Raw genomic sequence first — 27,095 nt, forward strand, 5'->3', positions numbered from 1 at the left:
CAGTGCACTCTTGTCATTTAGTCTCTTCCCAAACTCACATTGTGGTACGACCAGCTGGTATGTGAAGCCTGCAAACAAGCACAGCTCCATCTGTATATAAGGACATTAGGGCACAGAGAGCTCAGATCCAAGGTAATGCTGCTTGTATGACTGACAGGTACGTACTGTATGCATTGCTATAGTGTCTCTGTGCATCAGTCTAGAGGTGAATTCCAGCTAGACTATCACTTTCCATCTTCACCGCAAAGAAATATGATCCACTGGTACATCCAACCCATTAAGTTGTTTGCACAGAACTCAATAGCTTAGGTTGAGCCATGAGAATAACATTCATTTATATCTGTGTGATCCAAATACAAGATCCACTTAATTTGTATTTCACTTTACTTTGAGCAAACACACCACAGTATTTGGCTCTACCTGCTGGAATGCAACTGAACTGACGATTTTAACAGGTCAGTTAAGCAATATCTTTGTCCAGATTACAGAAAAAATCTATAAATGTTCCAACACCAATGTCACTCATGCTGTAGCTATACTGAATACTTTGAGAATTTAGAGATGTTCACACTGACAGTGATTTGCAATGGCAAATCAACACGATTCAATTGGAGTTAAGAAGTGGTTCAAAAGATCACAAATCTCACAGTTCGGATCACATTTCCGTTTTTGATCCACAGCAAACAGCAAAACATTTAAAAAATGAATTCAACTTAAAGTAATGTACATATTTGATACCATAGCAAATACTACTAGATTAACTAAAAAAAAAAGTTTAAACATGATTTAAGAGACAAGAGAACAGCCAGCAAAAATAAAAACAAATACACAAATTATAACCATAGATAAATAAAACAGAACATGTTATAAATAAAAAAGGTTGGTAGTATTCGAGTACAGAAATTTAATAATTAGGCAAAATGACACTGCATAGTGTTCACTGTAGAGGTCTTCACAGTGCACCCGAGACCCGTCGACCCCGGACCCGACCCGGGACCCGTACGGGTTCGGGTCTATATTTTAAATCATCAGCCGGGTCCGGGTCGGGTCCGAATCTATTACCTCGGGTCCCGGGTCTGTTTAAAATTGTGTGTAATACCCATGCGATCGGAGTCATTGGACTCGGAGTCGGAGAACACCCGGCCATGATCAAAGACTGCTTGTGTTTTTTGTAACTTGCAACTTGTAAAATTAGGAAAAGAAAAGAGGGAGCCAAAAAAAGTGATCTCTCTCTCTGCTTTTAGAAGCAGAGCGCGCAGATTCAGAGTTAATACAAGTGCACGCACGGTATTAATGCTTGCAGACTTGACACACTCATATTTAATATATTTCAAATCAGCAACACAATCTGAGGTGGACTGTCACATGAATGTTTTCTATGACGCTCAAACTGCGTTAAAGCATTTTAGGTTGATACAGCTAGCACGCATGTGCAGTCTCGAGCGCATTTCATGTTTCTATGGCAACCAGTGAGGGACACTTCGACCGCCAAACCGCGTTTTACATTTTCTCCCATTTTTATAATATTATAAATGAACCGTTTAATCTTAAAGTTTTAGTCATTCAGATTCAGACTCGATGCAGAGCAGAGAGCACAGAGATCAGATGATAGCAAATAAATAACGTCAGCGGCCATGGCATTGCACGAGCGATCGTTATTATAGTTCAAAAGGGCAAACAGTGGAAGTTATTATGCGAATTAACTCGAGTCAGAATGTACATGTGCACAGTAGCATTTGTCATCCGTCACCGTGACATCAAGTGGACTTTTGAAACTGAAATAATGAGTGGATTCAGCTTGGACTTGGAATAACGAGAGGAATAACATGAATAAATTTCTTGTCGGAGGATTGTAATGCATCACAGGCAGTCAGGTACAAGGAGGAGAGACTATGGCTCTTTAAATTAGGTAAGACAAAAAGCTGTATTTTTCGCAACAGGTTTATTGATTTGTAATAGCAATTTATGGTGGAATATGTGAACGTCGGGTCCAGTCGGGTCTGTGTCTTCCCGGCGGGTTCGGGTCCAGATTTCAAATAATATACGGGTCTGGGTCGGGTCCGGGTAGGCATTTCTCGGATCTACACGGGTCCGGGTCCAGCTTTTGAAATATTAGACGGGTCCGGGTCGGTTCGGTGTAGTACATTACGGGTCTCTTTCGGGTTCGGGCACGAATTTTTGGACCCGTGAAGACCTCTAGTTCACTGTATAAATTAAATATAGATTTTTATCAAAGCCGTTTTGTTTTATGATCATTAAAGGGATAGTTCACCCAAAAAAATTTATTTGATGTTTATCTGCTTTATCTGCAGTCTGTCAGTCATATAATGTAAGTCGATGGGAATCACGGCTTTGAAAGTCAAGAAAATCCTGCGGCTGGTGACGATACATTGATGTGTAAAAACTGAAGGTCTGGAAATCATGGCAGCTTTCATTTGCCAAGGCCCGCCTATGAGGCAGTTTGATCGAAACGTCAAAAAACCAATCACAGTTTATTTTCGTTCATTGTCATGTTGAGCCATGGAAATGTCACCACAATAACAAACCATTGTGTAAAACTCTTGGAAATATTTTAAAGATTCTATGCCGCAAACAAATATTTCACATACTTTTGAAAATCCAGCGTTTAGCTGATCCTGATAAGCGCTCATCATCACAGTTGTAAACACTGCATTTTTTTCTTGAAGGGGTTTGGTGCCACGGTATCTCTGTTTCCAGGAGGAACGTTAAATAACAAGACACACACATCTTGTGGAACTCCTGTAGAATTCAACCAATCCGATGACAACTTCGACACTCCTGAAGTATTTCCACTTTTGTGTCCCATATGCATCTGACATTTAGCTAATGGCCTGTGGGCGTGAAACCTGGGACTGAGACTAGTTGGTGCCTGATGCGTTGTCTTCTTGCTTTATGGTGGATTGCAGACTTAAGTGCATTACCGCCACCTATCTCTCAAATGGACCATTGACACTCCTAACTGATATTGTAGATCGATTGTCAATGGACCATTTGAAAGATAGGTGGCGGTAATGCACTTATAAGTATGCAATCTGCCGTAAAGCAAGAAGAAGAAGATGCATCACGTTCCGACTGTTGAGAAAGCGCTCAGGACAGTTCAGACATTGTAGTGAAAATCAGAGGTAAAAAAACAATAGAAATACTGTTCAGTGTCTTGCACAGACTGAACGTTTTGTGTCTTTACACATCAATGTATCACCATGAGCCGCAGAGTTTAATTTGGTTTTGTTTGTGTATGTTTTTTGGTTTTTTTTTTACTCTCAAAACTGTGCTTGTCATCCAATTACAATATATGACTGACAGACTGCAACAGTTTGAGTTAAAAAAAAATTGTTTGTGTTCTACTGAAAAAACAAAGTCACCTACATCTTGGATGCCCTGGGAGTAAGCAGATAAACATCAAATTTACATTTTTGGGTGAACTATCCCTTTAATGACAGCAGCAGGATTTATATACCGCTGTCCCATTAAGACCTGATGGACGGATCCAATATAATGATACATATCACATCTGATTTCTTTCTCAGCTGTTTTCATTCACTTGAGACATAACTGACGGCATTTAACCTTAATGATTGTCGAGATGGTTATTTTGTCATAATTTTATGTGTATGTGTCTGTTCAGAGGATTCAGAATAGGATTCAGTTCAGTGTTTGCACTGTCTGAAACGGGTGTGCGTGCTTCATGTGTGTGCGGCTGTGCGCATACAGAACGGTGGGCAAATAACGAATCAAGCTCCCTTTCATCTTTCTCTCTTGAATTGTTTAAAAGTAAGATGCTTGTGTAAATACAAAGACATTACAAACTAATACTCTATTATGGTTACAGTTTGCAATTAATCCGTGGATCACATGTGTGCCCAACTGTGGGGCTTGGTCTGTATGGAACATGGATCAACTACGATCCGTTTAATCACTAGAGTTAAGTAAAACTTTATGCCAATAAATTTTTCAATGTCAATGACATCATCACAGTTTGCATGAACCTAAAAGGATAGTTCCTTCAAAAATGAAAAATCTATTTTTGAAATTCTACAATTCTATTAAACCCATGCCATTCCAAACCTCTCTTAAAATATACATAATATATGTTTTTTGCATTCCCTCGAAAAAAAATTGAGTTCCCTCACAAAACTTTTGCATTCTCTCGCAAAACCACTTACACTCCCTTTTTACTTTACCACTTGTAAATTAGTGGTTCATACAGCTTGTACGTTCACAATGGTGTGGTTCATAGAGTTTTATTTTAAACTCTGACTCAAGTTCAAAAACAGTCAGCTTTGCTTATAGTTTTAAGGCACGGTTTTGGGACATTCTAAAATGCTTAATGTATTATAACTGAAATCGGAGGCCCAATTCGGTATTAATAAATACTATTATTAATACTAATAACAATTATAATATTAATAACCTTATAGCATAATAGCATTACTATCAGTAAAGCAGATAGCCACGAATAGCCTTGTAATACCAAACTCTGCTACTTGGCTTTGCTTCGTAGACGGAGACTGGAAGGGCATAATTGATTGACAAGCTTTCTTTCTCGTGGAGGGGCGCTTGTCTAAAGATTAAAATCATTGGTTACCTGTAATCCAGTCACATAACGTTTGGTTATGCGCCGGCTCAGCCGCCTCGAACTTTCACTGCAAACACAGGAATGCTGCGAAAACAAAACCATCAAGTGAAATACCGGGGTGAGCATGGCAGTTCACAATCACAATTATCGCCTTGCCGGACTTTGGCCTCGCCAGTTTCTCGCTAACGATCGGTAACAGTTGATAAATTTAACTTTTCCCAAAACTTTTTGGGACTCGGGAGTAGGGCCACAACTTCATCTCCATTTGATTTCCCTAACCTAAACTACAAACCTAAATTCGACGCTTAGCGTCTACTTCACAGCTTTTAGCCTACCCTCTGCTTGTTGATTGGCCGGCTGTTTTGGCCGGAGGAAAACTGGGAGATAGTTCACTATATCAGTCTGAGTACAGAAGCGAACTGAAATTGAGCAGAAGTATGAAGTCTGATGTAGTCAGGCTAAGCCATGAATGCAATGTTAAAGGGTTAGTTCACCCAAATAGCAAAATTATGTCATTAATAACTTACCCTCATGTTGTTCCAAACCCGTAAGACCTCCGTTTATCTTTGGAACACAGTTTAAGATATTTTAGTCCGAGAGCTCTTAGTCCCTCCATTGAAGCTGTGTGAATGGGTTACTGTCCATGTCCAGAAAGGTAAGAAAAACATCATCAAAGTAGTCCATGTGACATCAGAGGGTCAGTTAGAATTTTTTGAAGCATCGAAAATACATTTTGGTCCAAAAATAGCAAAAACTACGACTTTATTCAGCATTGTCTTCTCTTCCGTGTCTGTTGTGAGAGAGAGTTCAAAACAAAGCAGTTTGTGATATCCGGTTCGCGAACAAATCATTCGATGTAACCAGATCTTTTTGAACCAGTTCACCAAATCGAACTGAATCGTTTTAAACGGTTCGCGTCTCCAATATGCATTAATCCACAAATGACTTAAGCTGTTAACTTTTTTAATGTGGCTGACACTCCCTCTGAGTTCAAACAAACCAATATCCCAGAGTAATTCATGTACTCGCACAGTACACTGACTGAACTGCTGTGAAGAGAGAACTGAAGATGAACACCGAGCCGAGTCAGATAACGAATAACAGACTGACTCGTTCTCGAGTCAAGAACCGGTTGCATCAGTTTTCGTATCACCAGTAGTTTTTTCGGACAGTTCGATTCAATAAACCGGTTGAAGAAAACGGTTCACCGGTTCTTTTGCGCTCGACGTAATGGCGTCATTGGCTATGATTGCCCTTTTTTCAAGCCTTCAGTTTCCCCGCGCTCATAACACTAGCACAGAATCAGTTCAGAATCAATCACCTAAAGAATCAGTTCAGTTCAGACGCTCTGTGTGTCATTCTGCAATGGACAAAGATGGCATAAATCCAAAAAATTGTACACAGTGTAAACAAGCCAAAACCTAATTTAAAGCGAAACTGAAAGTATGGGCTGACGTACCGCGTTCATTCAGCACAAATCCAAAGGTTTCTATATTCGCAATGTATTTGAAGCTAAACCATTATTTATTGAATTAACTGGGCTTTGTACATTCCAATATTGACAGGAAAAAATAATAATGACCAAAAATGTGCTGCACTGGAGTGGACCAGTGCTCACGATGTATGGCATAGACTTTAAATTGACTGTGTAACATTTTATCTGTATTAGTGATTCTGTTTTATTTTAACAAATGAACAGGCCACACTGTTTGCAATGAATATGTGTGCATGAGGCACCGGTGCAATCAAATCACTTACAGTAGGGCATAATTTGAGGTATTTTGATATGTTCATGCAGCCGACAGAAACAAAACAGAAATGCATCCCATTTCAGTTCTCTTTTTATTGTCACTGTAATATACATTTTGTTATTTTTATTAGATAATCATCAAGGGTTCTAAATAAGAACCAAATACAGTGGGAGAGTACATAAGGGCCTTTCTCACTGCAGGAACCTTTTTCATGTTACCAGAACTAATTGTGGAACTATCCACTTATTGGCGTTTTCGCACCACCGGAACATGGTGCGATTTTAGTACCGGACTGCCTTTTTTGAGAACCGAATTAGATCCTACTCTGGAGCAGGGTCTAACTAGCACAGCTGGTACTACCAGTGATGCAAGTAGACAATGATTGGCCAAATGCGTACATAAATGCCATGATTTAAAACGCTGTATGTATGTAAACATACTTAAAACATTGTTACAACTTATTTTGCAAGTATGCTGCATGGATTTTGCATGGATGCTGAAGTGCAGGCACTTGTAGCAAATGTAGCACTGCCGGTTGTCGTTGGAGATTCTTAGTCCTCCTTTCCATTCTTTCAATCACTTTACATATATGTCGACATTCCATGTCCAAACCCATGAGACACAACAAAAACACAGCTCCAATCACAGCGTCCTCCATCCTCATATTGTTAATGTTGTTTTTTGTTTCCATTGTTGAGCGGCGCACACAAATGACGTCGCTGTCGATCGGCTTACATCACTTCCTAGTACACGCTGTCGGTGTAAATGCAACCCTTTAAATGGTACTGGGAAATCATCCCAGTACTTTAGTACTGTACATTTAGTTCTGGAACTAAAGCATTGTGAAAGGCTTTATACAATATATAGCCTACTGAAATTTCTCTAAACTGACAGTACCTTAATTGTGAACACTCCATGAAAAACCTATTTAGGGGGTGCTCCGAGTTTAATTGCATATTTTACTATGAAAAAAAAAAAAAAAATTCTCTGGCCACATCAGGCTGTTACTGACCAGCCACTGTGGTTAATGAAGTTAATTTCATAGTCTGCTAATACAGTTACACACTAGCCGAGTAAGAACGTCTAATGGTGACTGCAGCACTGCGACCTTCCGTCAGTGATTTAATTGGTGTCAGTATGAACGGCCAATTACAGATCGGTCATGCACGAAAAGAGAAACACTAGACTGGACTGGACTGGTCTACTGAGAGCCCTGCTTCCCAATCTGGTCATGTACCACAGCCACCCCACCTGAAAGATGAGATGTAGAACTGAAGAAAATTCACAATAAATGAAGGACATGCTACAGCCGTATGAGGTTAAAGCTTTCAGAAATGCAGACCCACCAGAGTATAAAACCACAAAGCAAAACGATTTCGTCCATAATTTGCTGAAGGTCATAAAATTAGGACTGGTCTCATTTGCATGACGTTCCCAAAGTAAATGATCTTCAGTATGTGGTAAATTGTCTCAATTGTTCATTGTTAATTGACCTGTCCGTATCTAGAAATGTGGGAGCACTAACAGCTGCGATGACGACCGCCACCCACAAGAGTCACCATTCAGTATAATGCACTCCCAAAAGGCCTTTATTGCGTGAGGCATGCTAATTAGACTGTATTTAGCAAAACACCTGTACATCATCATCTGGGTATAATCTTGACCTCTAGACTTGACAGAAACAAAAACGTCATCCGCAATGTGCTAACTGTGTTGTAGCTTGTGACATATGAATGAGAATTATATGCTCTGAATGTGATTGTGAAGGGATGTACTGTATGTGGGCATCTGGTGATGTTGCGGTGGGTGTATGTGTGTAGCCGTCTCACCAGAACTCTGCCGGTAAGGGTCTGTGCTGAGATCATGACCCCTGCCCAGTCTTTGACTGAGGTCATCCAGCCCACCTCGCTGGCTGGGGCGTCATCTTTATCATTCAGGTTTTTCGGCGGGCCATCAGCCTGACTGTTCATAGGGTTATTCACCTTCTGTGCCTCCTGGAAAAAAATGAAAGCACACATACAGCATAGTAAGCAACAGGATAGTTTGGGATACTCAGAATTTTTTTTTGTTAGAAACAGTCAATCAATCCTACAAACTATGGCTGATGTATTAAATATTCACATAGTATTTATAAGAATTTTGCTGGTTGAATATAATGTGACCCGTGCTTGCAAAATGAAGTTTTCACAAAAATTTGTTCATTAAGCCCTCTTCAAGTGATCTCAATGCTCCAAATAGTAACTGAACATTTAAAAGTAACTTTATTTGTACATTTTATGAGAGAATAAAATTTTCTTTGCTCGCTTCTTGTTCTAATTGACATCTGAAGCGCTCGCATAAAAGGTGATTCTGCCAGCACGCGATCCTGATACACATATTCACAGAATTATAGTATTTAAGTATTCATGCAAACATAATCAGTTATGTATTAAGTGAATGTTTGGGGAACTGTTGGGGAAAAACATTGGAAGTGTAACATAGTACTAAATCTGTATATTACAGTAGGTCTTAATATATAGGCCGTCTGTCTGAATGTTAATATAACAATAAAAGAAAAGAGGGAATCACTCACTGTTCTTTATTGAACTGTTTTTGTATATTTAATAATCTATTTGTAATGAACACACTGAAATAATTTTACATTTGATTATTTGCTTTTCTTTAATGCTTTTGTTTAGATGTAAAATGAAAAATGCATTTGTTTCTTACAGGCTATTTGTTTTACAGTTTTTTTACCATCTTATTTATAATAACAAATATAAAATAAAAAGAGCTATATTATGATTGTTAATTATTATTTTGCTTTGAAACCCTTTTTTAAAAAAGGCATAATCTAGAACACAAAACAGATAACAGAATATTTCACTGTGTTGTAAGTGCTAATTTAATTAGTTATGTAGGCTTCAGAAAAGGTAAAGAAATGATAAATTCACTGAGGTTTTGGATATGTTGGAGTTCAATGTCAGAAACTGCATTCATAACACACTATTTTTGTCTGTTTCTACAGCTTGACTCATGCTATAGTTTGACAGGCTGAGACCTACATCACGTTAAACATCAAACCTGCTGTCAGGTTTCTGACAGCTGGGAGAGGCCTAAGATGAAGCAGGACATGGTAGTTTTTGAGGCCCAGTAAAAGAGCATCTCTCAGACTGCCTGACGCACACAGCGCAGCTGGCGGTGTGTAGGCCGAGGCAGGGACAGCTATGATTCACAGGCTCAGGGAGTCGCTCTGGGATTCTGGGGTTACATCCGCAGGGCTAGGCAACACTTCACAGTCAGGTGGGTGGATGAAAATACAATGATTTAGAAGCTGCGCTGGAGGAATCGCTCATATTCAACTGCAGGTTTGGCAGGGAACTAACGCACTTGAGCTATGATGCATAAATAACAGCAGGTAATATTCTAATCTCTGCACAACACTCTTTTGAACATCTTTGTCTGCTCAGTGGGACCATGTGCTGGAACAGAATATCGGTATGATGTAAAAAGCTGTCTGTTTGGCAACAAAAACAAAGAATCTTATTCAGTTTATCCCAATGAAAATGGAAAAGAGATACAACATAGCTAGTGTTAGTGTCAGTGTTAGGGATAATATATGATGGACTGATATCCAAGGCAAATTAACTGATATTTGACTTTCTCTAATTAGAAGAAATATCACCTCTTCACTGTGTGAACTCCGAAATCCACAGACAACCCTGTCATCACATAATAACCATTTCTGCTATCAATGTATAAATTGTGTTAATTCTGTGTAAATCTTGACAGTCAAGAATTCAGTCATATTATTCAGTATATTTTGGGTTTATATGAGCCATCCTGCCCTGTAGGTACAGATTTTAACATATAGGCCTATTTGCCTTACTTCACCCACTGAGATACAGTTTACACTTATAGGTGAACTGACCATTGCCAAATGTATTCTTCAATAAATTATAATGCATTCATGTGCCAACAAAATTAATGAAGCTTATTCCTTTTGTGAAAAATTCATTTTTTGAAATGCAGCTTTGTTAGCTTTTGCGGTGTCTTAGACACTACCATTCCAAATGTTGGTGTAAAATTCATTCAGCGAGTATGCATTAAATGGATCAAAACAGTAAAGACATTTACATTGTTACGCAAAATATTTTTTAAATAAATGCTGTTCTTTATTGTTTTGAAAATCTAAGAAAATTATTTAAAAAATGCTGTTCTTTTAAAGTTTATGTATATTCTATTCTAAGACTCCTGTATAAATAAATTAAATAAGTAAATACATAGGCTAAATGGTTTTGAGCAGCAAATCAATGGGGAATTGCAAGATTTAATGTTAAATATTTTTCATAGGTTTGTACTCAGGGTCTACACTCAGTTTGTGATATTCCGGTTATGCAGTAAACAGTAGGGATCCAACCAGGGCTCAACATTAATGCTTGTCTGCTTGTCCTGAACAAGAGGATTTTGTAAAGGGGCAAGTGAAAGAATTTTACTTGTCTGACTGAGTAAGAAACCTAATAAAAAAAAACAAATTTGTCGAGAATGATTATGATTTTATCACTTTCAATGTAAACAGTGACTAATAACTAGGGGTGGCACTAGGGGTGAAAAGAACCCGTACCGTTCGGTTCAGCACGCACAGTTCGGCACACGCTGGGACCGTGGTTCAACTTAAATCCAAAGCATCTGTAATATGGTTAATATATGTTTTCTATTGGTTATAATATATGTAGCAGTTAATATATGTTTCTGTTGATGGATGCTCATTCTGGATTCCCAGACATTAGATGAGAAACTGATAAAAAAAATAAAAAAAAACCCTGGACAAACCATTCACTCTTGATCAATGTGAATGAATATGAGCAGTCTGCTGAAAGTGCGCGCGCACAGATGAGACCTGAACAGCACACGTTAATATGTATTTAAACTAAACTCATTTAAGCGTTGTCAAATTTAAGAGGCAAAGACGCGAGCTTGCGCACGCAGTGAGAAGATTTGTGCATGCGCTCACCGGAAGCGCGCAAACCCGCGCCTCAGAACGTGCGCAAATATAAGCTCTCTCCGAAGTATTGTGTTTAAATGGACAAATTCAGACAAAAATTATGTCAAAATGCCCGTCTTGATAAGTATCCTACAGCAGACATAGCCGGCAGAACGCAGGCCACTGTATCAGCGCATTCTCTTAAATTGACAGTCTTTATATTAATAGAAACAGCAACAACAAAGAAATCACTCCCTGCTCTTGATTAAAAAGCTTTTTTAACTTTAATAAAAAATTATCTTTAATTTATATAGTCCAATATGCAATGCTGTTTTACATTTGATTACTTTATTAAATTTCTGTACCTAAAAACTTATGCTAGACCTGCCAAAAAAAAAAAAAAACTGAAAATCACCATGTGTGCTGTTGCTTGTAGTTGGATAGAATATTCTTCTTTTTTTATTAGAAAGTATAGTTTTTCCATAAGCACATACCGAACTGTATCGAAAACCGTGACTCTAAAACCGTGAAACAAACCGAACCGTGAAAAAGTTAAACCGTGCCACCCCTACTAATAACGGATAATGTATTTAAAATAAGGTCGCGTCAGTTGAGGCTCGTTCAGCCAGTCTGACTCAAGGAGAAATCGAAACTATAAGAGCAACAGCACACACAAAGAAACAAACATGAGCAAACATTCTGTGGTAGAAAGAAATTATAATAATTTTATATAATATATTATATGCAACATCACACGACCAAGAGGGATGTTTTCCTGAGTTTCAGCACAATGTGATATTGATTTTATACAACTTTAGTTCAATAAACAAGTAATATTAACTGATCTACATTTTAGATACATTATTGATAATTTTTGCTCCATTTCGCTAACAAAAATAGTTCTAAGCAAAGCCACAGCAGAACAGTTGCGCATCTCCAAGCAACACACTACAGTCTTTCGTTACTGAATGATTCAGCATTTTTGAACGAGTCAATGATTCAGTGAGTCATTCTTAAAGCTAGTCACTTGCTTCATTTATTGAATGAATCATACCGGTGGTTTAATTTCATATTTAAAAGTATCATTGTATTTTTCCAACATTTCATATTTGTATGTCAAAAAAGTAAAACATTAATCTAATAACATTATTTATGCATATTTTTGAGTAATACAGCTATCACTGTACCTGAATGAAAGAAGACAGAAAAGCTTTGAATGATGACATTCAAAAAGAACATTAAACACTCTACTGTAAAAACATTTATCTGTTTTTTTTAAAAGCACCATGGGTATTTTAATTATTAAGTACATTTATAATTTATTGCTAATCAACATAGGCTTTATTACAGTATAGAATACATTTCTGGATCATTCTGTGATAAGAAGCCACATCAGATTTTTTTTGTGGAGAGAATTATGTTTTAATGTTCTTTTTTTTTGGACTACAGGTTTAGAAATGCTCCTCTTTAAAAGACATTACAAGGGATGCTTGGCATGTGTTGCTTTTTTCAGATGACGCAGTGGCAGGTCTGCCGAAGACAGGAGTAATGATGCTAAAAACTCAGCTTTTCCATCACAGGAATAAATTACATTTTAAAAGATGTGAAAAAAAGTTACTGATATATGTTAGTTAAAATGTTAATATTTCACATATATCAGTGTTTTTTACTGTATTATTAATTTAATGGTGAGCATAGGTAACTCATTTACAAAAAATTCAAATCTTACCAAATCAAACTTTTCAACAGTATTGGTCATTTTTCTTTATCCATTTGCTGAATGATTGGGATTTTTACACAAAGCAAAAAGTCTGTGTTTATTGTGTTCTCTCTAGCCACAGAGCACGTGTGAACGTGACATAATTACACCTTAAGAAGCAATATGTAGGATCAGCTGACAAAGTGGCTTTTCAAACTGTTTTTAAGAGCTTACATGAGGCTTAAATGACAAGAGATGTCTAAGATTTGGTTTATAGGACTGGCCTGGCTGTGGGTGCTAGGTCAGACATTAGGACATGAACACATCCCTGGAGGAAGTATTTCACTCTGGTGTTGCCACAGAGGATGCTAAGCTGTGATGGAAAGATATATGGTTCAGATGAGTACAAAATTAATGAGAGCCTCAGGAGCAGAGAAACACTTCTGTCAACAAGTGGGAAGAACAAAACACACATGCATCAGTGATATAAAACTAAACTCCAGGATAAATGAAAACCACTGAGCATTAATGATCTACTTGCTCACTGCAGGCTCACTTGTTACAGGTACTACAAGCAGAAAGGTATCAAGGAAAATGGAATGGAAAGTCAATTTTGGATCCTGAGTATAGATAAGAGACTGTAACCATGTACAGAAAAAGCTGCTCAATAAAAACAGAGAGTTGAGTGTCATCCCAGGACAGACATCTGTCTTCAGGGTGTGTCATCCAGTGAGGTAGTAAAGGCCATATATCAGAGACCAGCATGAAGGTTTTTGAAGAGACTGTCACCACAGGAGATCCAGACAAGACCATCTGGCTCCAGACGGCTCCAGAAGTTCACCACCGGACCAGGCATACTGAGCAAAGGTTACAGACAGCCCATAAATTGACCTTGTTGAGAAATGCATTAATTACACTTGAAAATTAACATTTTAAAGCACAGACTCAGCTTCACTGAGTCGCTGTGAGATGCTGAAAACATTAGTTACTCACACAAACTATTGAAATTTGGCTGATAGATGCTTTGCCAAAGCAATGGCACAAAACACACTTCACAATTTTTTTTTGTTAATTATAAGAAATGTACAAATATTTTGGTTCATTATAAAACTGTTCCAGGAAGCCAAAGTATAGGTAATTAATGGAACATTCAACACTGCCAACACAGCAATTCTGCTGAAATTGAATTATAATCCATAATGATTTGCCAAAGGGGCAGCGGGTGTCTCAGTAATTAGATTTGTCAAATAACAGTATCAGGTAAACTATTCCTAATATGTGAGCTTGCTGTTCAGCAGATCAGATTTCTCTGTCATTCATGGGAACTTAACCTTCAATCCACAGTCGCTGCAGGAACAGGTCAACAAAGGTGTGCTCTGCCTGTCCGTCACAATCCAAAATATATCCCCATCTCCTCAAGCCTCCTCTGTCACATCGCACACATGGTTGATCCTGTCACTTGGTGTAAATACTGTAGTCGGTGTGCTGTGCCCACAGCGTGTACACTAAGATCAGGTTTCGTTCTGATCGGATATCACCATGTGCTCAGCCTGGCCTGGAAAGTAAATCTTTGAGTGTGTTAGCAAAGCCACTCAAGATCTGAATCTATCGAGTTAATGAGAGCTATTCAGGGAAACTAAAATAAAATCATTTCCAGGCACCTTTGAAAATCATTTCAAATCAAACATGAATACAGTCGTGGCCAAAAGTTTTGAGAATTACATAAATATTAGTTTTCAAAAAGTTTGCTGCTAAACTGCTTTTAGATCTTTGTTTCTGTGATGTACTGAAATATAATTACTAACACTTCGTACGTTTCAAAGGCTTTTATCGACAATTACATGACATTTATGCAAAGAGTCAGTATTTGCAGTGTTGGCCCTTCTTTTTCAGGACCTCTGCAATTCGACTGGGCATGCTCTCAATCAACTTCTGGGCCAAATCCTGACTGATAGCAACCCATTCTTTCATAATCACTTCTTGGAGTTTGTCAGAATTAGTGGGTTTTTGTTTGTCCACCTGTCTCTTGAGGATTGACCACAAGTTCTCAATGGGATTAAGATCTGGGTAGTTTCCAGGCCATGGACCCAAAATTTCAACATTCTGGTCCTTGAGCCACTTAGTTATCACTTTTGCCTTATGGCACGGTGCTCCATCGTGCTGGAAAATGCATTGTTCTTCACCAAACTGTTGTTGGATTGTTGGAAGAAGTTGCTGTTGGAGGGTGTTTTGGTACCATTCTTTATTCATGGCTGTGTTTTTGGGCAGAATTGTGAGTGAGCCCACTCCCTTGGATGAGAAGCAACCCCACACATGAATGGTGTCAGGATGCTTTACTGTTGGCATGACACAGGACTGATGGTAGCGCTCACCTTTTCTTCTCCGGACAAGCCTTTTTCCAGATGCCCCAAACAATCGGAAAGGGGCTTCATCTGAGAATATGACTTTGCCCCAGTCCTCAGCAGTCCATTCACTATACTTTCTGCAGAAGATCAATCTGTCCCTGATGTTTTTTTTGGAGAGAAGTGGCTTCTTTGCTGCCCTTCTTGACACCAGGCCATCTTCCAAAAGTCTTGGCCTCACTGTGCGTGCAGATGCGCTCACACCTGCCTGCTGCCATTCCTGAGCAAGTTCTGCACTGGTGGCACTCCGATCCCGCAGCTGAATCCTCTTTAGGAGACCATCCTGGCGCTTGCTGGACTTTCTTAGACGCCCCGAAGCCTTCTTTACAAGAATTTAACCTCTTTCCTTGAAGTTCTTGATGATCCTATAAATTGTTGATTTAGGTGCAATCTTAGTAGCCACAATATCCTTGCCTGTGAAGCCATTTTTATGCAACGCAATGATGGGTGCACGCGTTTCTTTGCAGGTCACCATGGTTAACAATGGAAGAACAATGATTTCAAGCATCACCCTCCTTTTAACATGTCAAGTCTGCCATTCTAACCCAATCAGCCTGACATAATGATCTCCAGCCTTGTGCTCGTCAACATTCTCACCTGAGTTAACAAGACGATTACTGAAATGATCTCAGCAGGTCCTTTAATGACAGCAATGAAATGCAGTGGAAAGGTTTTTTTTGGGATTAAGTTAATTTTCATGGCAAAGAAGGACTATGCAATTCATCTGATCACTCTTCATAACATTCTGGAGTATATGCAAATTGCTATTATAAAAAACTTAAGCAGCAACTTTTCCAATTTCCAATATTTATGTAATTCTCAAAACTTTTGGCCACGATTGTACATTTATTGTACGATTGTACAAATCAACTATTCTGACTAGAAGTGGGTGATTTAAATTATTGTAATTGATTATAATTTTCTCAACAACAACAAAAATTATAATAACAGCCAATTGTTTATTTTGACTCATCAGTGTAATCTCTTACATAAATGTAAACAAGCCGTAGTTTACACCAATTTATTTTGACTCCAATGAGGCCGTTTCATTTTGGGTTTGTTAGCCACTCTTGGGCAAACATGCTGCACACTCAACAAACAAACTGGCAAGAAGTACATTTATCATGTTTAAAGCTGATCACTGCATAGAACCTGCACACTAACACCACTGAAATCACATTTCTCCAGCACCACATGTGAGAGTGAAAGCTGTGAGCTGAGAGGTGTGGAGTTATGGGCAGAGTCTTCACGTGGGTAAAGCCATGAATTATACATAAGGTCTCAAACTGATGGCTGTCCAGATACGAGCAGACAATGTAAACAAGAAACAACTTCTACTTCATTTGAGCACCCTATGCGAGCGAGGAAAAAAGGGGCTATGGAACAGTGAGCCATGGGATACTCCAACAGCTATTTTTCACCTGTGATGTCAAAGCCTGAGCTACATTGGGCAAATCCAGCCCTCTTCATAATGCAAACAGGCAGAAGGCCTGAAGCAGACTATGGCTTGAGCAGTCAACACAATGAATTTAGAGTGACCTTGTTCCCTGACCTCAACATAATTTTTTTGTTTGTGTGTTTTTCCCCCTAACAATCGGTCAACAATCTGAGCTAGGTCAGACAGGGCATTAGAGTTCAACTAATAATCTATCTACCTACCAACCAACCTGTCTACCTACCTACCCACACAAACATCCCTCTATGCATATACATGTATCTCTATTAGGGATTCATGATATTGTATTTTTGCCGATATCCAATTAGCTGATATTTTTTAACTCATTTTGGCCAATAGCCGATGCGGATACCAATATGTTTCCTTTTGTTTGAAAACGACATCAAGTCTTTCCTGTGTAGAAATTATATGCAAATTATGTTTTAATGTTGGTTAGTTTTTAATAAAAAACTTATTTTTATAAACAACAATAATGAAGTTATTTTATAATGACAGTACATTGAAGATTATTATTATCATTTTATTTTATTTTTTTCAGAAATATGCAGTGGTAACCTTACAAATTTTATTTTAAGATTTAACATTTGTAAATGGTCTAAAGCAAAAGAATTGTAAAAATTCAGAAAATATTTTTAAGCTCATAATTTGTTATGGGTTACACATATTACACAATAATGAATTGATTGAATAATGAAATGAATTGATTGATGAAATCAGTACAAAATTATTCAATTTAAGTGTCATGTTTGTGATTTCTTTTTTGTTCATGTAAGCCATAGCTTCGGACCTTAAAAATCAAAACATACTCATGATTTTATGGCATTAATAATTAGTATATTTAATCAAAGACAGACTAAATATTATGTGTGTATTTTGCTTTCATTTTATTAGAATTAGACCAACAGCACCCCCTATGGAATTAAAACTCTTTACTGAGCAGGCATTAGGACCCAGGGAGGCTACCGTCGCTGCATGTGATATTACTGTTGACTCTACTGCACAAAGAACACATCTTTCTGTACGTGCATTCTCAGTATAAATGCAGTGATCCAATACAGTGAATCTAATCATCATTAGGGCAAACTTTAAAGATGAGCCACACTGCTGACTTGATCTAATCACAAGCACACCCTGAGCACACGTGAGTTAATGTATTCCCCTTATCTGCAAGACATATCAAAATAATTTTTCATATGAGGCCGATGTTGATATTTACTTTTAAAGCCATTATCGGCTGATTCCAATATTTGTCCAATAATATTGTGCATCCCTAATCTCTATCTATCAATATGCCCCATCAATCCATCTATACTGTATCTAAACATATGCATGTATCAATATCCATCCATCCATCTGCCTCCCTCTGTCTCACTAGCTCTGTTTCTATGATCTTTCTATTCATATGCAAGCAAACAAAACAGATAAATGTTTTAGTAAATGTAATTAACTATAAATGAAATGAAATATATTGCACTTTTGACAGCTGAAACAGGGTTGACTGTAATATGCACACTTGGGAGTTTCAGTAATAATGAATGACAGAGCAGGTCATGTGACCAAGGCTGATCTAACACGACTTGGCTTTAGCGCAGCTGTTCCTGCGACTTCCATTTGCATCACTGGGGAAAACTGGACTCCATAGCGAGCACTATTTTTAGCTTCACCCAGGGAGCTGAAAATAAATAAATAAATAAATAAAAAACGGTGAATCCAAACATGCTCTGTTTCACATTTGCTATTTAAATATCAGTACAGTCAACAAATTTTACAAGGTGATCATTTCACACTACAACACCATCAAAAAGATCCCTTTAAATGAATATAGCTTAAATACAAAGCAGCAAAGAGAGTAACACACCTAAAATTACATACTTTGTCTGCTTATCTTATTTCAAAATAACTGCAACAAATTGGAAGGTGTCTGAGAATGTGCCATACACTTTAAAAGTGCTGTGATCACAAACACTGAATACAAACTGAGCTTGATAAGATATGTAGACACCCCTAAACAACAGTAACAACAAGAAGAACATAAGCTGGAGGAATAATAATGAATTCAGACAAAACAGCAAGTGAACATCCTCTGATGGTCTTAAATCAGAGCACGAACCCTAAATTTAAATCAGAGGGAAAGCATATGCTAAAACAATGCTGTTCTGCCCCCTTAACCTAAAACCTGATTGGTTGTGAATGAATGTGGTTCCATGAACAACAAGGACACTGATCCAAGACCATGTCCTATGTGGGTAAATCACTTTAAGTGTTGTGCCATATAGGATCTTCAAGAGAAGAGATAAATTACAAAATAAAGAGAATATATTCATCCATTCTTTTTCTGTGAACTGCTCCTTTAAGGCAGAAACCCTGACTTCTGTTTGATTCACATTTATTTATATTATTATTATTCAAGAGCACCTAAGGCAGAATAGTTACCCTTGCTTCTGCTTGATTCACGTTTGGAACTTAAAGCAGGGATGCCATGGGCTTGATTTGAGGATTACACAGGTATGAAGCAACATAATCTATGCCTCTGGCTGGACGTGCCAGACTATTTATATTATCATTATTCAAGAGCACCTTATCTCATTTCACACTTACACCAGGTCAGTAAAATAACACATCTAGTGTGGAAACATGAAGCCTCAGCATTGGTACAAATCCCTGCCTCAACCACAAGATATTATTATGGCCAAAATAACCCTTCATTGTTACATGTGTGTTCCCATTTCCACTAATGACGTGAGTGGACATTGCTAAATGGATAAAGCAATCAGAAGAGAAAAAGATTGACACTGTCATGACAATGTTAAAAGAATCTCATCATTATATTATATTATTATTTATTATTATTAAGATCAAGCTCAAAGTTTTTTTTTTCCCCACAAAAAACTAAACAAAAACACTTGTGTAAAGTCAAACAAATCAAAAATTAATGCATAATAAAGTCAAATAAATTACTAAATGTTTAACTTAAAAAACAAAAACATACGGACTGTCTACTTTTTTCATCATTTTCTTTCATCGCTGACTGTGGGTGTGTGTTTAAATATACAAAATCATATGAGAATTCATACAGTGTTAATAACTAACACTTTAAAAGAAGGGAAATCAAAGTCATATCTCCAGTCACATAAGCTTCTATGGCATTCATATAACTACGATTAGAACACTACAGGTAACGTCTTCAAAGCATGAAGGCTGCCATTAAACCGATAGTTTCTGCCATAACCAAATACAACAAACATTCAGGAGAACAACTGAAGTCTGCAATGCTTTTAACACAACTGTTCGGTCTGTCCACTTCCATTACATTTCAAGAACTCTGGAAACACGCTGCTGACCCAGGGAGCATCATTCTCTCATATCTTGCATAAAACACAAACCAAACACTGAGGATGTGCGGCCAGTGCATTAGTGCTACTCTGCAGAGCATCCAGGCCACATGTACTACTGTTCTCAACATGATTCATAACAGTGTCCACTTAATACATGATTATCAGCCCCAGTGCTCTCAGATAAAGGACACATCATTCTCCCATGAATGATGCGGTTTCGCAAGGTCAGGACTTGGATCTCTGCTTCAATGATGTTCGCTGATAATAAACATGTACTAGTCAACATAAAAGTCTGTTGTCTTGGTCCATGTTGTGGATCCCTGCTGGAGCATCTGTGGTGGAATAATTGAGACCAGAGGGCTTTGGGAGAATCTGACCTTGTTTTCCAATGCGTTTTAACTGCCAGCAGCAATGGCAGCTTGGAATATGTGCAGGATCCAGTGAACAAAGGCAGGCAAATTGCGAAAGACTCAAGTTCTGTGGCTTGGAGGAGAGGAAAGACCTTAAAAAAAAAATCCCATCAGTCAATGTGATGTCAATAAAGGGGGAAGCAAAAGTGAAAGCCTGGATGGAGCAGTGAGACGTCAGATCTGATGTATCTGGATAAAACAAAGTGAAATCACTTCACATAACATCGGTTCTGTTATAATTCACTTGCATCCACTCACAACACTGATGTATTAGTGATGTATTACTGTCCTCATTAGGAGCTAATGGTGCACTGCGCCTTTAAGAAAACACTGCCTTAAATAGCAAGCAATAAAGATCTTCACAAATTATCTCCGCAATAAACCAAAAATCAGGTCATTCAATTATGTTCCTGACAGGAAGAAACTCTTTCCTCAGACACTTTAAAATGACTGAATCTATGTGAGAAAAAAAAAAACAAGTTCCAGTCGGTGGAGTAAAACCATAACATGTAGGAAATCAAGTTAACAGACATTCTCAAAGTTCATTCTCAAAGGACAGGTAATACATGGCATAAACACAAGGTATTTATTTACTGAAATGCATAATAAAGTGTGAGCAGTGCATGCAAACCTTTCAGCCATATTTAATCACGTTTAGATTTAAGTGAAAGTGAAAAGTGAAAGCGAGGTGACATTCATCCAAGTATGGTCACTCATACTCCGAATTTATGCTCTGCATTTAACCCATCCAAAGTGCACACAAACAGCAGTGAACACACACAAACCATGAGCACACACCCGGAGCTGTGGGCAGCCATTTATGCTGCGGCGCCCGGGGAGCAGTTGGGGGTTCGGTGCCTTGCTCAAGGGCACCTCAGTCGTGGTATTGCTGGCCCAAGACTCGAACCCACAACCCTAGGGTTAGGAGTCAAACTCTCTAACCACTAGGCCACGAATTCCCCAAGATGGAGTGTTCACGGATTTGCGTGTCATCTTTTCACAGGGGCCATGCTAATCTTCTCTGTCTCAATCATTTAGCAGATGGTTTTCATCCACCTCACAAAAGGGGAAATACACAAACAATTAATCACACAGAAGCCATCAATAACAGCAGTGGCATGAATTTCAGGAGTAAAACAGAGCAGTACAAAAGCTACAGCAGTCGTGTAGCTGCGTAAACCTTAAGAACTTGTATTTGTTTACAAATTAGTTATTTAATTGCATTCCAAGTTGATTAGTGTATCATATATATTAATCACAAAGAACCAGGGATTTTATTTAAAAAAGCATTTCAACTCTGCACGGATATCTACATAGTATCAAACAAGCTCATAATCAAATTATTTTCTATTTATTAGCAGGGCTCTGATTTTTGTGATGCAGAAAGCGTGGACAGAATTGTGGTGAGAAAAATTAAATTTTGTGTATATTTACTGCATGATTTAGATAACACAGAATATCACAGAATTTGGTGAAATTTGGATGAATAAATCAAAAGTGTCACTGTACACAATAGGAAATGATCTAATGTCTGTAAATCTTAAACTGCAAAAAGCCTATTTAAATAAGAATTGTGCATGTTCAGCATCTCTGTTGTGTGAATGAGATGCAAAATTTCGTCTTTTATCTTTGTTTGCCAAAAGGGATTATTCAAATTTATTTTGATTGTATTTAAAAGATAAGTTACATTTTATTTAGTTTTAATAATACATTTATATTCAATTATACTCAGAATCCAATTTTATTTTAATAAAACAGAACTTCTGAGAAACCAAAATATCATAGGGCACTATTACTGTTAAAGATTATAAACATATTATATACACACACATACACACATTTTTTTATGAATTCAAATGATTATACATGGTTTTTTACTAGTACTATTGAAATGCATTTAAACGAATAAAACTGAATTCAGAAAAAGCATAACAAATAGTGAAGCACGGATGGCGGTAATATCTGCGGGATAGCTGCGCATAATCCACGGGTAGGGTAGGTAATAAAAAATTCATTCTGATTATTCAGGGGTAAATGAGATAAATCATTAATGATGCAAATATCAACTACATTTTCTAAAATGTGAACATGTTTAAAATATTTTTTTTCATCAGACAGATGATTTCAGTGGATTTGGGTGACGTTTGAGCTCATCCATGCATCACTAATAACAAAGCACAGAATTTGGGGGAAAAAAGTATTTTGGGGTAAACAAATTAACTGATATCATAGGGCTAGACTTAAGAGCCTTCAAAAGAAAATCTCCCATTTACCAACATACATCTCTGATGTGTCAGTGTTCCTACAATTTGCTCTTGATTTCTCTCTGTCCCCATAACCCATTAATTTTAGAGAGAAACATTTTTGTTTCTGCTGAAGAAGAAGAAAAGAAAGAAACAAAAACACAATTTTCACAGAAGGGCACGGCTCCAGCAAATGTGTGTGTATGTGTGTGCAGTAATTGGTTCCCATCTCTCGCAAGGTGAGATTTGTGTCAGGGCTGGTTAGCTCTTCTTTATATCAGAGGCCTCAGGGAGGGGCCAAATCTCAACACCATGAAACTCATAAGGGTTTCCAGCTCCTCGATCAGGTTCAGTGAGCACAGCGCTGTATGTCACATGACTTCAGACTGACCTACACTCACTCACATATGTGCAGCCTTTCATCAACTACACGAGTATCATGGTATACACATTGGAGGTATTGTTTCTTTTTTATCAGATATATTGAGAACAGATTAAACTCTTAATGTCACATGCTGTGCTCTGTCGTGAACATTTGAAGTACACCTTCTAAAAATGTTTCACACAATGCATCCTGACACACATCAGTGTTGTAATCCAAGTTCACCATGAGATGCTTGTGCTGTCATTCTAGCCACAGTGGCTGAGTGCTCTCCCCACCAAACCCAACAGTCTTTTCCAGCGCTGTCAATCAAGAGCAGACAAACAAAAAACCCTTAAGCAACCGTAATGAGCTCCTCCTCTGATCTCAGTACTACACCAATCTGACACAACCATCGTCAAGCACCTGTAATGAGCCGGCAGTCAGGTCAACCTCAACAACAGCTCAAACAGGACCTTTTCATGGCCACAGGAAGTTGACCTGGCATCTAAAGTGCAAGCACCTGTCTGCCCATCAAATTTGCTTCAGACTGTCTGTCCTTTGCAGACCAATGCCTTTCTCTATGAACAGCATTCGGAAAACATTCTCACTGAATTTTTTCAAATGAAAAAGTTTAAGGGTAAGCTTTTAAATATGTAAGTGGCTCAGTGCATTCTCTTGTGGATACTGTGTTGGATCCTAAAGTGTTTACTAATCTACAGGCAATAACCTATTCCAGGTCTGATTCTACACCTTTAAATATTTCATGAAAACATATGGTAGCATGCAAGACATATGTGTCTGTACACTTACAGTGGCCCATCTGTCCTGTAGAGCATCATTTACTGACAGAATAAATGTGAATTATTTCAGGTCAGCTAGTTAATTTCTTACCAAGATATACACCATATTCGGTTTAGTGAGAGGAACCATCTTCAGAGTAAGTAGCATTTCTATTGTGGATGTTGCAAGCACTTGTAATATAGCACAAATAAAACGTGATTTTGACATCTCCCAGTATTCACTGTGAATTCACTTGTGTTTACAGTGAACAGCCACTTACTCAGAGATATAAAAAAGGTGTGTAAATCTTTGGATTGACAGCACAATTCAATGATTGTCAATTTAATTCAACAGCATCTTTCATTTCAATTCAATTTTACCCAAACCCAAATGTATCCTGTAAAAGAAAAGACAAACTGCTTCAAATCCATGGGTAACTTGTAAACAAAGGCAATACAAGACAAAAAAAGAATGAAATGTATATAAACACTGATTAATGCACATATATGGAGCTCATCCTAAACAGCTCAACTCGTATGGATTACATTTGATGCATAAATGGTTTGGTTGCATAGATTTTAGTGATACCAGAATGTGGAAAAAAATATCTTAATTTGTGTTCTGAAGATTAACACAAATTTTGGAACAAATTCTATTTTATTTTGAGGTGATTTATCGTTTACCACCATTGTACAGATGTGTCAGATGTTTTTCGTCTCTGCTTAAGCACAAGATTCTCTTCAAACTAGAGAACATGATCATCAGGTTTCACACAAATGTTGCTGTCAAATGAGGGACAAAGAAAAATACAAAGAAATTCTCAAATTCAAATGACAAATTGTTATGCTGATGATATAATCTGTAACTTAAAAAATATATTAAATAAGCAAAATTATAAATAGAAACATTTACTTTTCAACACATCTGTAAATACTGTGACCTACTTAAACTGCAATTTTAAATGTTAGGATTTTAAATTAATTATTGAATAATGCAAATTAGTCACTGAAAAGATATACACTGATGCAGCTGATTTCCCAGGATATTTAATTTCTGCATAAAGAGAACTAATGAAATACTACACAGCTAAAGCCATCTATCATGTAAAGGCAGCTATATGCCTCTTAGCCCTTAGCCCATAAAATACACAGAACGTCAATGTAAAAACAGTACAACTGTGAACGCCCGTCCAGAGAGTCCAGGGCCACAGTGACAGACAGAACACTGATTACTGAACCAGACCCAAGCAGCTTTCATTACTGCTATCTATGCTGATGCTGCACATTCTTCTCTGATGGATGAGCTAAAGGAGAGGTATGGAAGTGGAGGATTAGGGCTGGACACAGGACAACAGACTGTTATGTCATGTGAGGGAGAGGCACATATGAAGGGAAGCCATCAAAAGATATTACTGAGGGACACAGAAGGAACCCCGAGCTCATTACTTGGGAAACACTATCTAGGTAGTAGGAATCCACGTTAGTGTCAGCTAAAATGAAATGCCACCTACTTCACAAACTCTGAGCAACATCAGAGTGTTTTATACATTATTTTATCTCATATTTCATAATGCTATTTGTACTGCTGATAATTTTTAAAATGCCCCTGGTGGACATCACATTCCATCCTTTTAAATATCGGCCAAAGTTGAAAAGTGTTTTATATCATTAAACTGGCATTTCTCATAACAAATAATGATTTCTTCTGCCAGAGGCTGACTAGAAGCGCAACACAAGATTCAGATGATGTGCTTTTGAGTCAGAGGATTTCTTCATTTTAAATATTTTGGTTTTAGGCTGCAAATGCCCTCTATTCCTCCTATTACTGCTTTTGCTCTAATCTGATTACATGTACTAACATAGCACACTGCAGTTTTGTTGGTTTCTTAATTTCTCCATTTTACATATTCTTCCTCTGAATATCACCCTGGAAGTGTGCACCAAGCGGAGCAGGCTGCCAGTGTGATAGGTCAGTGCTTTGAGGTGGAATTGAGCAGTGCTCTGCAGAGTGTAATCTGGGCCAAGGGGATTGTCTGAGACATGCTGCCTTCAGCCCTAGCTTCATCACATTAGTTCATTGTTTCTTGTGCTAATAGACTCATTTGTCGACCCTTATTATATTTATTATTTATAGTTATTTCAGGGCTTTACTTTATATTAAATTTTATTTAGTGTAAAGTTTAAAAAACACGTTTTAAAGTATTTTTTTTATCAAGTAATGAAAATTTGTATTTTTGTATTTTTATGCTTTTAGTTTTAGCAAAGTCCCTTTCAAGGAAAGTCTGTTCACTCAGCAGCCATATTTGTAGGGCCCTATAAATTCCGCGATGCGGAAAACACAGACGGAATCGCGGAATCCAGTCATAAAAACGGAATTTACAGTTTAACATGGAATGTCACAGAATTTGTCAAATTTTTAGTGAATTAAAGAGGTTATTTGATACTTTTTTAAATATCATTATTTTGTGTATTTGGTGTAACAGAGTATGTTGACATGCTTTAATGTCCAAAAAACATTATTTTTCAAATATTGTAATTATTTAGGTCCTCTGTGCACCGCCTCTCTCAAACAAATTGTTTTCTACAAAGTCCCTCCTTCCGACAAGCGCAGCCTGCTCTGATTGGTCAGCTGACCCAGTGCATTGTGGTTGGCCAACTGACCCAGTGCATTGTGGTTGGCCAACTGACCCAGTGCATTGTGATTGGCCAACTGACCCAGTGCATTGTGATTGGCCAACTGACCCAGTGCATTGTGATTGGCCAACTGACCCAGTGCATTGTGATTGGCCGAACACTGCAAGCACTAGTCGGACATGTAACGGCCCTTTCCATAATCACGAGCTTCATCTTTCAAAATAAATGTAAAGACGGTTAATAATGACCTTAGTTTTACCATCAGTTCAAGCCCGAAAGGAGAACAGAGTGATGTGACAGACACAGTGATGAAGCTCGTATGTGTTTACAGTACACAAGCAATGGATGGTCAAGACAGCTGACTCCACTGTGTTACCCTCCCTCTCTCTCTCTCTCTCTCTCTCTCTCTCTCTCTGAATTTTCTCTCTTTCTCGCATGCGCAAAAATCTGCATTTGAACATT

The 27,095-nt window shown here is 37.8% G+C and overlaps 1 protein-coding gene and 1 pseudogene across 19 annotated transcripts in view; both read right to left on the bottom strand.

Moving 5' to 3' along the window:
* Nucleotides 1-27,095, bottom strand: part of LOC132157327 (calcium-activated potassium channel subunit alpha-1a) — a 218,110-nt gene that overhangs the window by 138,306 nt on the left and 52,709 nt on the right. For all 19 annotated transcript variants that reach the window (XM_059566632.1, XM_059566630.1, XM_059566620.1 and 16 more), the window contains exon 2: nt 8,178-8,342. In XM_059566632.1, the coding sequence (XP_059422615.1) occupies nt 8,178-8,342 (165 nt within the window). The remainder of the gene's footprint in view (nt 1-8,177; nt 8,343-27,095) is intronic.
* LOC132157619 (U6 spliceosomal RNA) lies at nt 21,575-21,670 on the bottom strand (annotated as a pseudogene).

Source organism: Carassius carassius, chromosome 14 (genome assembly GCF_963082965.1).
Source record: "Carassius carassius chromosome 14, fCarCar2.1, whole genome shotgun sequence".
Lineage (NCBI taxonomy): Eukaryota > Metazoa > Chordata > Actinopteri > Cypriniformes > Cyprinidae > Carassius > Carassius carassius.